Source organism: Notechis scutatus, chromosome 4 (genome assembly GCF_049901735.1).
Source record: "Notechis scutatus isolate UNSWTSFEM ecotype Mainland chromosome 4, rNotScu1.2, whole genome shotgun sequence".
NCBI lineage: Eukaryota > Metazoa > Chordata > Lepidosauria > Squamata > Elapidae > Notechis > Notechis scutatus.
The window spans coordinates 27,782,455-27,794,735 of record NC_142012.1 but is presented as its reverse complement, the minus strand read 5'-3'; the positions used below and the strand labels follow the sequence as shown (position 1 = coordinate 27,794,735).

The 12,281-nt window shown below is 36.0% G+C and overlaps 1 protein-coding gene across 7 annotated transcripts in view; it reads right to left on the bottom strand.

The window, feature by feature from the left end:
* Window positions 1–12,281, bottom strand: part of SH3D19 (SH3 domain containing 19) — a 53,465-nt gene that overhangs the window by 14,698 nt on the left and 26,486 nt on the right. For all 7 annotated transcript variants that reach the window (XM_026668761.2, XM_087963033.1, XM_026668763.2 and 4 more), the window contains 5 exons: window positions 11,531–11,678; window positions 8,684–8,891; window positions 6,004–6,966; window positions 2,653–2,760; window positions 375–484 (listed from right to left, as the gene is read on the bottom strand). In XM_026668761.2, the coding sequence (XP_026524546.2) occupies window positions 375–484; window positions 2,653–2,760; window positions 6,004–6,966; window positions 8,684–8,891; window positions 11,531–11,678 (1,537 nt within the window). The remainder of the gene's footprint in view (window positions 1–374; window positions 485–2,652; window positions 2,761–6,003; window positions 6,967–8,683; window positions 8,892–11,530; window positions 11,679–12,281) is intronic.

Here is a 12,281-nt window from a genome sequence, read left to right as displayed (position 1 = left end):
TTTCAGTACATGATTTTAATGGTCTTTTATATAAATGATTCAACAACACATAGTACAAATGAAAGCAGAACTATATACTATCTAGGAAAATTGGTTGGAATGAGGCAAGGCAAGTGCAGGAACCAAAGCAGGAACTGGATAGGTCTGAATGCAAGGAATCTAAGGAATCTGAATTTATTTATTTGAAGTTTGTAGCAATTTTCTCACCATTTTGTACCATTTTGGGGAGGGGGAAAGTACATAATTGGTGAAATATGCACATTAAGCATTGTAACACTTAAATATTATAAGTAATTCAGTTTAATATTGTGGCTTCATTTTTTTTAAAGGGAAGGAACAAAGGAAGGGAAAGGAAAGGAAAGGAAAGGCATTACCTTGTTAATTATATTGATATTATTGAGTTTTCCAGCTGCAATACCAGATGTGCTTCCAATTGGTTTCTCTGTAGGTAGTGGAGGAGGGCTTTCCAGAATATCATTTAAAGCTGCAAAAATATTTATAATTTTCCAATGTTAACTACCAAAATTCAGATTTTGATTATTAAAGAAATATTATTAAAGTTATTCTACAAATATATTCAATGGAAAAATATAACAGGTCTCACTGATAGCGGAATTGCGCTACAGGCAGTCCTTGAGTTACGGTGGCAATTGGGACCGGGATTGCCATCACTAAGCAAACACAACATCACCTGATTGCATTGCTTAGTTCTGGTTGTGTTGCAAGTCCAGAGAGGCCCAACGAGGAGGACATAAAGTCCAGGGAGGCACAGGAAGGCATAGGAAGGAATGACTAAGTGCAGGTTTGCAACAAAAAGGGGAAGGAGGGCATGGTGCATGCAAATAAGTGAGGCAGGGAGGAGGGTGCATTGCATGCAAGCAAGCAAAGGGGGAAGAAAGGTACGATGCATGTGAGCAAAGAAAGTCTGAGGAGTGGAATGAGGGAGACAAAGTCATGACTAAATGGCTTGACTTTGCTTGGAGGAAGCTGGCAAAGTTGCAAATGGCAACCATTTGACTGCGAGATGCTGCAACCAGTTTTAGGTGTGAGCTGGTTGCCAAGTGCCCACATTTTGTTTATATGACTGCAGGAGCATTGCAACAACTATAACTTTTAAGAGCTGTTCATATGTCTCCTTATTCAGTGACCTTTTAACTCAGGGGTCCCCAACCCCCGTTCTGTGGACCAGCACCGGGTCATGTCATGCCAGAAACTGGGCTACGCAAACAAGCAAAGCCCCATCTGCGGGATGTAGGCAGCACACAAAACCACCACCCTTCCGATCGATAGAAAAAGCTTTCTCCACGGAACCAGTCCCTGGTGCCCCAAAAGGTTGTAACTTCAAACAGTTATTGTACAAATTGTTGTATGTTGAAGAGTACATCTTGGTTAAGTATAAATTGGGAAATTCAAAATGTATGGACTCCAGCTTCCAGAATTTCCAGCCAGAGATGGTCCATACATCTTAAAGTTGCCAAGTTTGAAAAACACTGATTCAAGAAAAGAATTTGATTGTTTTTAAGAGTACATGATTGAGAAATGCAGATCACCAAAAGGTATCACCAAAAGAAACTAGTAACACTATATGTAATTAGATTTGTAATATATAATTAGATGAAACTCTGTATATGTTTAAAGTAACAACTGTGAATGAATATTTTACACAATTTGAGAGATGTCAGATTGAATGAACACTGTTTTGCTTAAGTTGCGATAAGCAGAAAGTTTGATTTTACTGTATTTGTATAAATTTGTTTAATAAACTATTTTTATAATAAAAATTTTTTAAAAAGAGAGAAATGCAGATCACTACAGTTACCCATGCTGGAAACCTGTCAAATAAATTTGGAATAGGCTGCTTGCCTGCAAAATTTAACTCATTTTAAAACTTAACAAGGCTTTTTTGTTTTTGTTTTTTCTCTACTCAATCATCTCTTTCCCTTGCCTTAATTCTAGCCAGGTTTCTTTCTTTCTTTCTTTCTTTCTTTCTTTCTTTCTTTCTTTCTTTCTTTCTTTCTTTCTTTCTTTCTTTCTTTCTTTCCTTCCTTCCTTCCTTCCTTCCTTCCTTCCTTCCTTCCTTCCTTCCTTCCTTCCCTCCCTCCCTCCCTTTCTTTCTTTCTCTCCTTTCTCTTTCTTTCTTTCTCTCCTTTCTCTCCTTCTCTTTCTTTCTTCCTTCCTTCCTTCCTTCCTTTTTCCCCCCAGTATAGATATGATACTCACTGCTATCTCCATTCTGGTTTTCCCTACTTTTTTTCTGTTCCTCCTAGAAGGAGGGAGGGGAGTAAGTATTGAATTATTATTTATTTGATTAGCTGCTCAACTCTAATTGACTCATGGTTTACTTGAGCCTTGAGAAAAGGAAACCTGAATTCCAAAATTAAATACACATATATAAATATCTGAACATGTATGAAATATAAAGTTTTGTTTCATTTAGAATTGGCAAGCCAAGTTTAGCAAGAAGAGAGAGGGAGAATTATGTTTGTGATTATAATTTTTTAAAATATTCTTTTTTTCAGGGTTTTGTCTAAAATTTAGAAAAATCATCCTTTAAGGTAAATATGTTCTATCAAAAACAACTTTAGGCAAAAATAGCTTTGTCAAGATCCTAGGTTGCATACCGGATGGATGGATGGATATTATGGATATTACCTTTTGCTGGCTTAGATGGGATTCGGATTACAGTAGGTTTACGCACAACAGCTGGCTGAACTGGTTGCTCTTTTGCAGATTCAACTTTGGATGGCAAATTGGTAAGATCTAAGAAAAATGCAAAACACAGCATTTTTTCCTGTTTCCATTCAAGGGGAAACATCAATAAGGCTCATAGAAATCTAGGGCTGTATGCTGAAAGAAATACCTACACCAACCACACAGTCTAAAGTTTACAGTAAATTTCAATAAGGGAATTTTCTATTAAAGATAAGCGTTTTTCAAAATATTGCAAATGAGGAACAGATGGACATTTCAGCCTTATCAGTTATGTGTGGCATCTGCAATCAGTTATGGAATTTGAAGAATTGAATTCAAATAACTCACACAAGCCTCTCCTCAAAAGGTTCAATAATAAATGAGTATTTTTTTTAAAATTAGTTTTCAAAGTTTTTTTCAATCTAGCGCTTCCATTAAGCCTGATTAAGAAGACTCTCTGAATCTTCCTTCCTTGGTCGGGAACTGCTATTAGGGCTTGACTACTTCCCTCCAAACAGAGCATTTCACTCACATTCATTCTCAGGGTTGTTGTTGTTTTTTTTCAATTTGCCCTGAACATTCTTTGGCTGCTGAGCTTGCTTTTTTTGGCAATTTGAAGTTTTTCTTGGTTTATTATTATTTTTTACTTCCTATAAAGCTTTCCAAAACACACATAACATCTGTCATATCTGGCTTCACACTGAAAGACTACAAAAGCCTCTTTCCATTGCCAGTTATCTCATTCTTCAGTTCTGGATAGGCCTGCACCAACTTGATAATCAGATTTCCCACAATGCCAATGTAACGATGACAGTCCATATTCACAGGAATTACAGCCAGTTACTAAGACAGTGAATATACATTGGAAAGCATGACTTTGTTCACATAAAGAAAAGGCAAATGTACCAGCCCTTCTCTTTCCCGAGTAGAAAAAAGTGTTATTCTCTAGAAATTCCAGGGAACAATTGTTGTGCTCAATCTGGAAATAAAAGATTAGATCAGTACCATCTTGTGGTCTTTTGAATTTTTGAGTTTTAAATTATCTGCCAGCTGGTGCAATTCACCAACTCTGTACACTAGAGCTCTGGCAACAATACATAAGCCATGAGTTTGTATAAATTTATATATAGACACAGACATAGACAAAACTATTTTATTTACTCTTGTAAGATTTTTTTATTTACTCTTTCTCCCAGGATGGAAGTGGTGGAAATGGAATGACATCACATCTAGTCACTTGTCTTGATGCTATATGGCCAGGAGGTACAATTACTCTCGTATTCTTATGTTTACCTTCTTAATTGCCAACCCTTTGCTCACACTCAAAGTTAAAGGAGAGGTTACAAAGCCACAATGCCTCTTTCTCTCACCTCTTGAACAGAGTTGGTGACAGCAGGAATTATCAAGCCAGTACCCCAGAAAAGGAGGTGGGACCAGAGGGTGAAGTCCAGAAAGTTTTGAGAGAGGATGTGTGAACTTTTCAGCCAATCACCCTATGAACTTAGTTTGAGTGCTACCACAAGAATCACACCAGACAGAAAGGAAGAACTATTCTCATAATTGTAATTTTCACACTCATAGCTTTGATGGGATGAAAATAACTGCAGGAATGTCTGGTTTTAAATTTACAAACCAGTTCCATAGTTTTTAAAGTAAATTGTAACCTTCAGTCTTTGGTATCTAAATTAACTAGAACTTCAATAGTAAATCAGTTTTTTTTTCAGTACCATTTTATTTTTGTACAAATAAAGTACTATTTATCTACTTTAAAAATCTGCCTATAAACATTGTTAAACATAATAAGATTTTTTCTTTGACTGGGACATTTGCTATACACTGGTTGAAAATCTTTCATAAATCAGTATATAAAACTATATTTCTAATATACACAGATCTACACAAAAGTAGTCTATTTCTAACATTCTAGAGCTAAAAATTTACTAAAGCTAATATAGTACTTATATCAGCTAATTATTAGCATCAGTATGGTCCACCTGCATTTCTAGTAACAATAATTAGCTTATTAAATTTCAGAAATGTTCAGAGTGATTCCCAGAATTGCAAATAACTTTTGCAACAATTTGGGTTTGACATGTAAAGTCATACAAGTATATTTATTTAGCTCTTAACCTCTTTGATAGATCGCTCATGAGCGTTATTATCAGACCTTAAACATATTATTTTTATGCAAGCCTTATGAATAAAAAAGTAATTGAACTGAATTTCAAAAAAACCCAACTATTACCCAGTGCCTGTTTTTTCTGTACAATTACAGACTAATATTCAGTTCCATTTTTTGTAAAAGTAAATTCTGAATAAGGATAATTCTGTCAGTATTTGAAATAACTAAAATTTCATAATTCAAAGAAGACCAAATATTTACAAATTTTAATGTTTGGGATTTGAGAAACTGTAAAGCAAATTATTATGAAATATATCAAGGCAAATATGTGCATGCTTATGCCTTAAGAATAATCTGAAAAAATATTAATAGTTTACTACTATACTGAATAATATAAAATCTATTACACAATATTATATATTGTCTTTCCCTCCTCTTCAAAATGGTGGAGGGGATCCAGATAAATAAGCAACAAAAGGAATAATGACAGCAGAACAGAAAGAATAAAATAACGAAGAATATAGCTCAGGGTCCTTCGTGCTCCCTGAGCTGGGTTGTTTTTTTTGCAGATGTTTCATTACCCAAATTAGGTAACATCATCAATGCTAATCAGGAGTTTGAGTTCCTGACCTGATGTTACCTAGTTTGAAACATTTACAGAAGTTTCTTGCAATTTACAGTATTTACTGTAGTATTTTCAAAACAATGTTTTCCTTTGCTGTAATTCAAGCACATGTTTTTTAACAAATCAAAGATAAGGAGGGCCACTCCAGAGTACAGCTTCCTTAAAGTTAAGCACACAAATAACCTGAAAGCTTATCTGGAGTCTTTGACCTATTATCATAATTCAAATTAATAACATCTACTTTTATCCCATTTCTGTTATCTTGGAGAACATGAAGATAGTAACAAACAAACAAAAAACCAGTAATTCTGCAAAGCATGTATTTGGAGGCTAAAGTCAAATAGGAACACTGTAATATTTAATAGGCATTTGATACCATAGACCTCAATTGGAAAACTCACCAATGCATTTGACCAAATCCATCATAGAAACATTTGCAGATAAATTTTGGTTACATAATTTTTGTATACACACCTAATGTTGCTATTAAAATTCACCTGCATTTACTATACAACTTGAAACTATTTTTTTTAACAAAAGCTCATTTTCTCTTTTTAAAGCTTACCTGATTCTGAATGAGAAATTTCTTGAACAGCCTTGGCAGAGTTAAAGGATAAAACATCGTCGTCAAAGCTGATCAGATCTCCTTCTGCAGAACTAATATTTTGTACTGGAGATGGTGTAACGCTGCTTGGAAAACACTCCCCTGGGGATCTAAAGGCATTTGATTGGGCAGCTACAGAGGGCTTGGGAACAGTACTTATTGGTTTCAGGGGAAGCATAGGAAAAGAAGGACTTTCAAAAGAGACTGACTTCTTGGGAAGAAGCGGCCTAGGAGCAGGAATGGGAACTTTTCTCTGTCCATCAGTATTCTCCAAAGCTGATCCACTTCCCGAATTAAGGAGCCCATTGCTATTATTCCTCTTTACAGTCACTAATGTTGGCTTCTTTGGCAATTCAGGCTTGGTTGTAATATTGCTCCCAACTTCCTCAGTCTGAAGGGGCTTCTCTTGGGAGGCAGCTTTTTGTTCCCATTCTCCTGATGCTCTGTTAATGCCTGGCTTTGGTGCCACTACAGGCTTTTTTGCACTAATGATAGGTTTGGGCCCTAATGAGCGAGGAGATACTTCCTGTTTCTTGGTTAGTCCGGAAGTTTCGACATTCCCTTGCATTTCAAATGATTTAATCCGTGATAATATGTTACCTTGGTTGTTGTCTGTATCCATGTTGTCCATTACTATATGACTTTCCTCAAGGTTATTGTCTAGTAGGAACATCAAAGAATTAATTAACTCATTATTTTCACTGCTTGATGGGCTCTTTTGTTCCTGATTGTTTGCTTGATTGTCTTTAGCCACTGGTTTCAGATTGCCCTTTGATCTTGGTTTTGGCACAGGACATACCGCAGCATTAGACTTCTCTTGAGACGTCTGGTCTTCTAAAATAACTAAGAGCTGTTCATTTATGGGAAGATTGCTGTTTATCAGAGATGATGAAGGTCTGGGTGGCTTCTGAGGAGTATGTGTAGCTGTAAAAAAAAGCAATGTACATACACAATAGGTTTCATTGAAAGATTGCAACATCAAATAACACCTTAGGCCAGTGGTTTTCAATATTGTCTTCACCACACCCCACCCTTTAAATACCCCCTACCAAGACTTAATTCAAAATTTAAATCATAACATTTCTTCAAGCCTTCACAGACTCCTTCTGATGACATCACGTCCCCCCAGGGGTCCATGGACCACAGGTTGAGAACCACTGCATTAGGCTAATAGTTTTTAAAATAAATATTGCATAGAATCATACTGCAGTCATAGAATCATTTATCTACAGAATGTATCAGTGCTAAGAGCAAACAGATTGTAAATTTACTTTCATGTGAGAACTTATAGAAATTGTGTATTGTGTCCAAGCACATTTTGAAAACATATGCAAAAATTATATTTCAAACCTCATAAGTACTTTTATTTATATACAAATATAAATGATTCAGTTAATTCATACATAAGCTAGAATTTATTTAATTTGGGAAGAACTTTGATTAGGTTATATCTTAACTAGGTCTATTTATGTTTATTTTTCACTACTATATCTTAACCAGATATGACTTTTAAAATAATTGTATGTGCATTAGAATTTACTTGCTGATAAACAGTTTGTGTAAATAAGATTCTTTAAAGTATTTTTGGTCATTTCAATCATGATAATTGAGGATCATCAACAATACATATGTAACATTGATGGATCATTTTACTGGTGAGATATAAAATGTGTTGGAGGTGGATTTTTTTTTTATGACAGTGTTAAGATATACATCTTAGGGATTGGATTGGCACAGAAATTTTGTTAATAAAAATTAATCTACATTTTTTTTACCAGAAAAATCAGCTTGAAAAATATGTCCTTGTAGTAGTCTTTAACTAAATATTTGTTCACTTCTTAAAGTAACTGGAAAATTATTTTCAGTTTGCAAGAAGTTTGGAATTTAAAGTTTGGATATTACAGGCAAGAAAGACCTTTTCCCTGAGTTCATATTTTATAGTTTATTTATATCTTCTGAAAAGTATTTTTGGCTTATATTCTCCTAGATTTTCAATTATCCAGTACTTTTCAATTACCCAATACTCAATATCTATGTCAACATCTAAGCTTGAGTATCCAAATAAAAGTCCAGTACCATTTCATTTCTGAAAATCTAATTGTATGAGCAGGGGTGGGATTCAACCGGTGTGGTTCGGTGAGAGTGCGTTTTGCATTTGCAAAATAACATTGGCCGGACAGCTGACAAGCGCTGCGCGTGGGTGCGCGTTTGAAAATCCTCTTCTTTCTTGCTTTTTCAACCTCAGCTGTGCTGCGCAAAGCAGTTGAGGTTGAAAAAGCAGGAAATAAAGGACAGTCAAGAGCCCAGGCAGGAGGATGGACCAAACAGACGATCAGAAGGTCGTCACAGCGAACTGGTTCAGTGTCAGCTGCTCTTTAGAGCTACTGGTTCTATAGAACCGGGCCAAACCGGTAGCATCCCACCCCTATGTACGAGTGTGTCCTGGTGGCGTGCATTAAATTTTATTACATATACCAACGCCATCTTATTTCAGTTATAAGACTTTTGTGTCAATCAACACAAAAAATAGCTGAAACTAATTCAACATTTATTTTGCATAATACATCTATCAATTTTTTTAAAAAATCTACCCAAAACAATCCTTTTAAACATCTTCAAAATATAATTAACAGCAATGTACCTGGAATGTTTCTGCATTCAGAGATAATGGAAATATTATTTTTCACATTTATTGCTGGCAAATTGCTGATTATCTCTTCTTGAAAGTCAGTCTGTGTTGAAGATGTAGTAGTACGTCTAGAATTAGCAGCACAGGCAGCATTATTATTGCTGGCTGGGATGATTGGCACTTGATTGATCTCTTTGATTACCTGCTCATATGAAGGTGGCTGAAAAATAAAAATACCAAATGTACACACTATTCATGTTAAAAATTCAGCATTTATAAATATAAAAAATCCTGGTCCATATCCTAAATGCTTTTTAATAGTAATTTTACTAAAATTCCAACAATAATTAAAAAAACTAATACAAACTAAAAAAATAAAAGGAAAAAGGTCCAGAAAAGGAAATACAAAATAATAGAAAAGAAAAAATAATATGGCAAACAAAAAGAAGAGAAATAACGAAATTATATCCCCCTTCATCACAAGCATAAGCAATTTTAGTTAACTTGTTACCTTCTTTCAAAACATAAATATTCTTTCTTCCCATATCCCATATATTATCAAAAAACAAATCCTTAAAAATCTCATCATTTCAGTCCTGATCAGCTAATGCACATTAAGAGGTATCAGAGATAATAACACCTGTTCTAACCATGATTACATAAACCAAATTTATATTCCTTCCTTTTACTTTTAACAATTTTGATCTTTAGTCCTTTCAAATAATGCTCTAAAACAGGGGTGTCAAATTCGATCATGTCACGTGATGTATCATGACATATCGCGACTTTTTTGTCTTTGCAGAGCTGGGGTGGGCGTGGCCTGCGCATGACGCATGCAGCCTGCAGGCCAGTTTGACACCCTTGCTCTATAACTTTGTTTCTTTTAATTTTTTCTTTGTTTTTTTTTCTCCCAAAATTCTTCAACACCTTAACAAGCATCTTTTGTAAATAAATACTATATAGGAAAATTATCCAAGCCACTCTCTCGGCTTGTTGTGCATATATCCTTATTAATTATTAAGGTATCAGCTGATTTCTTTTGTATGCAAAATGTAAATATTTTTTCATATCATTCTGTCATTTAAATCTTCAAATTCACCTTCAAATCAGCTTCGGTTCAGTGTCCGGTAAAACTTGTTCCTCTTCTATAACATTTTTTTAAACACAATCTATTGTAGAAGCAGATATTCTTAAAATTAACTTCTGGGTCCATTGTTCAAAAAGTATCCTTTAATATGTTGAATGTTAAAATATTTTTCTCCATCCTGTATTATTAAGTCAAAATGAAGAATTCTTCTCCTTTAATGGTAATATTTGTTCTTTTTGGTTCCCTCTAATGTCCAAGCCTCAAATTGTATCATTAAAAAAAAAAATCAAAACCAAAGCATTATCCCATGAGGAAGACTCTTATAATTAATTCTAAAATTTTATTTCAAAGTTATCTGGACTCTTAATCTATTTGTAACTTTCTAAAAATCAAAGTTTTTTTTCCATAAAAGTTTCACTCTTTTGCTGTTTATTCCAGAAAAAAAATTTAAGGCTGTAAACTTGTATTTAAAAATGTATTTTGCTAAGGATTGATGGAAACTCAACGGGGGAGGAGGGGGAGCAAGGGGGGGGGGGGCGGAGGAGCAAGCAGAAGGAGTGCGGAGGGGGGGGAGAGAGGGGGGGGGGGGGGGGGATGGGTGACCTTTAAGAAAGGGGAGAAGAGATGCTGCTTAGGAAACAATCAAATAACAGTCCAAGTCACTTTATGCTCTGAGGAAACTAAGGAAGGACCCACCCGAACGGAGCAAGCAGTTAAAAGTAGAGGATGCAAAGTTTGCACTTTCAGACTCTATTAATGTAGCCTTGGAATAAAGTAGATTTAGCTCATCTAATCATGTTTCCTGTTTGGTTTACCCAGGAGGGTTGACACTCACTACACAATTTGTCAATGCAAAGGTTCCTAATAATTGAAAAGCAGCTAACAAGTAATTCCCAAAACTGCTTAATAAAGTAAGTATATAAACCCAGTATTTTTTGAAGGCATCAACTGGGGTTAGAGCAAAACGATTACAGGTAGTCCTTGACTTACAGCCATAATTGAATCCAAAATGTATGTTGTTAAGTGTTTTTAATTTTGCCCCATTTCACCATCTTTCTTGCCACAGCTGTGAATTGAATGACTGCAGCTGTTAAATTAGTACATGGTTGTTAAATGAATAGGGCTTTCGCATTGACCTTGCTTGCCAGAAGGTTGTAAAAGTCATCGCATGACCCCTGACCACTGCAACCATCATTAATATGAACCAAATGTCAGACATCTGAATTTTGATTACGTGACTAGGGGGGTGCTGCAATGGTCATAGGTGTAAAAAGCGGTCACCTTTTTCAGTGCTCTTGTAACTTTGAATGGTTGCTAAATGAACTGTTTTAAGTCTAGAACTACCTTGTATTCCCTTTATCTCCCAGACCTCCAAATTGCCAGAGACTGCAGTCTCATAGTTGCCTCGTGAGAAGCAATTGTCTGAAGAATTTATGGAAATCTCAAGTGTTCTTCTTGTTCAGGAAGGGGGGGGGGGGGGGGGGGGGGGGGGGGGGGGGGGGGGGGGGGGGGGGGGGGGGGGGGGGGGGGGGGGGGGGGGGGGGGGGGGGGGGGGGGGGAATTTCAAAAGCCAGTCTACCTGCTGCCTTTTTATTATGCCATGATCGTCAGTTCTACTTTTTGCCTCTTTAGTTCGCCATTTCTTCTCCTGAACTCACTGTCTATGTCCTAAATGCTGCTAACAATGAATTCTGACACCACAGTTATTTCACTACATTAATGCTCAAACAAACACCAACTTGAACCAAGAAGGAAATCCTGTGCTTCCTCACCTCTGCTGGAACAAGTTCAGTGGTTCTCCAAGGTGTCTGGCTATGAGTTGACTGGAACAGTAGCCCTTGTTGAGGGACACAGTTTCCACCTGGAAACCAGGAGGATGGTCCAAGTGGCTCAGCTGCAACTATTGTGATTTCAGGGCGTCTGGATGGGGAAAAAAGATTAAGACCAAATTCAGTCATTTATGATTACACACTATTTTGGGTTTTTCTAACTCAGTTGCTGGGAAACACCTTTTCTCATTCTTCAACACATTAGCGCCCATAGATAAGTCCATTTGCCACCTTGATTTTGTTTCCTATATCTAAGAGGCCAAAAAAAACCTCCAACATTCTTACAATTAGCAAGAATTCAATTTTTGAATTTTTGAAATATCCTCATAGATTCGTTTTAACTATGGCTGCCCAAGCTTTTGGTTTGCCCGTACCACATTGAAGAATTGTCATGGGCCATGTATAAAATATGTAATATAGTGAATGTATATGAATAATAAACTTCATTTGTTTTTCTATATTTTTATTACCTTGTGAGGATGCATTAGTAGCTGTCCCATACTATATATGCCCCATGACATCTGTGGTTGGCCCTGGTGAATGGTTGCCCTGCCGCTAAAGTCCAATCTATACAAATACCTCAGCATAACAGATATATCATTTTGGGCATTTAAGAGGCATGGGGGGGGTTTTTTTTTTTTTTTTTTTTTTTTTTTTTTTTTTTTTGGGGGGAAAGGGGGGGAAAAATGGTTGG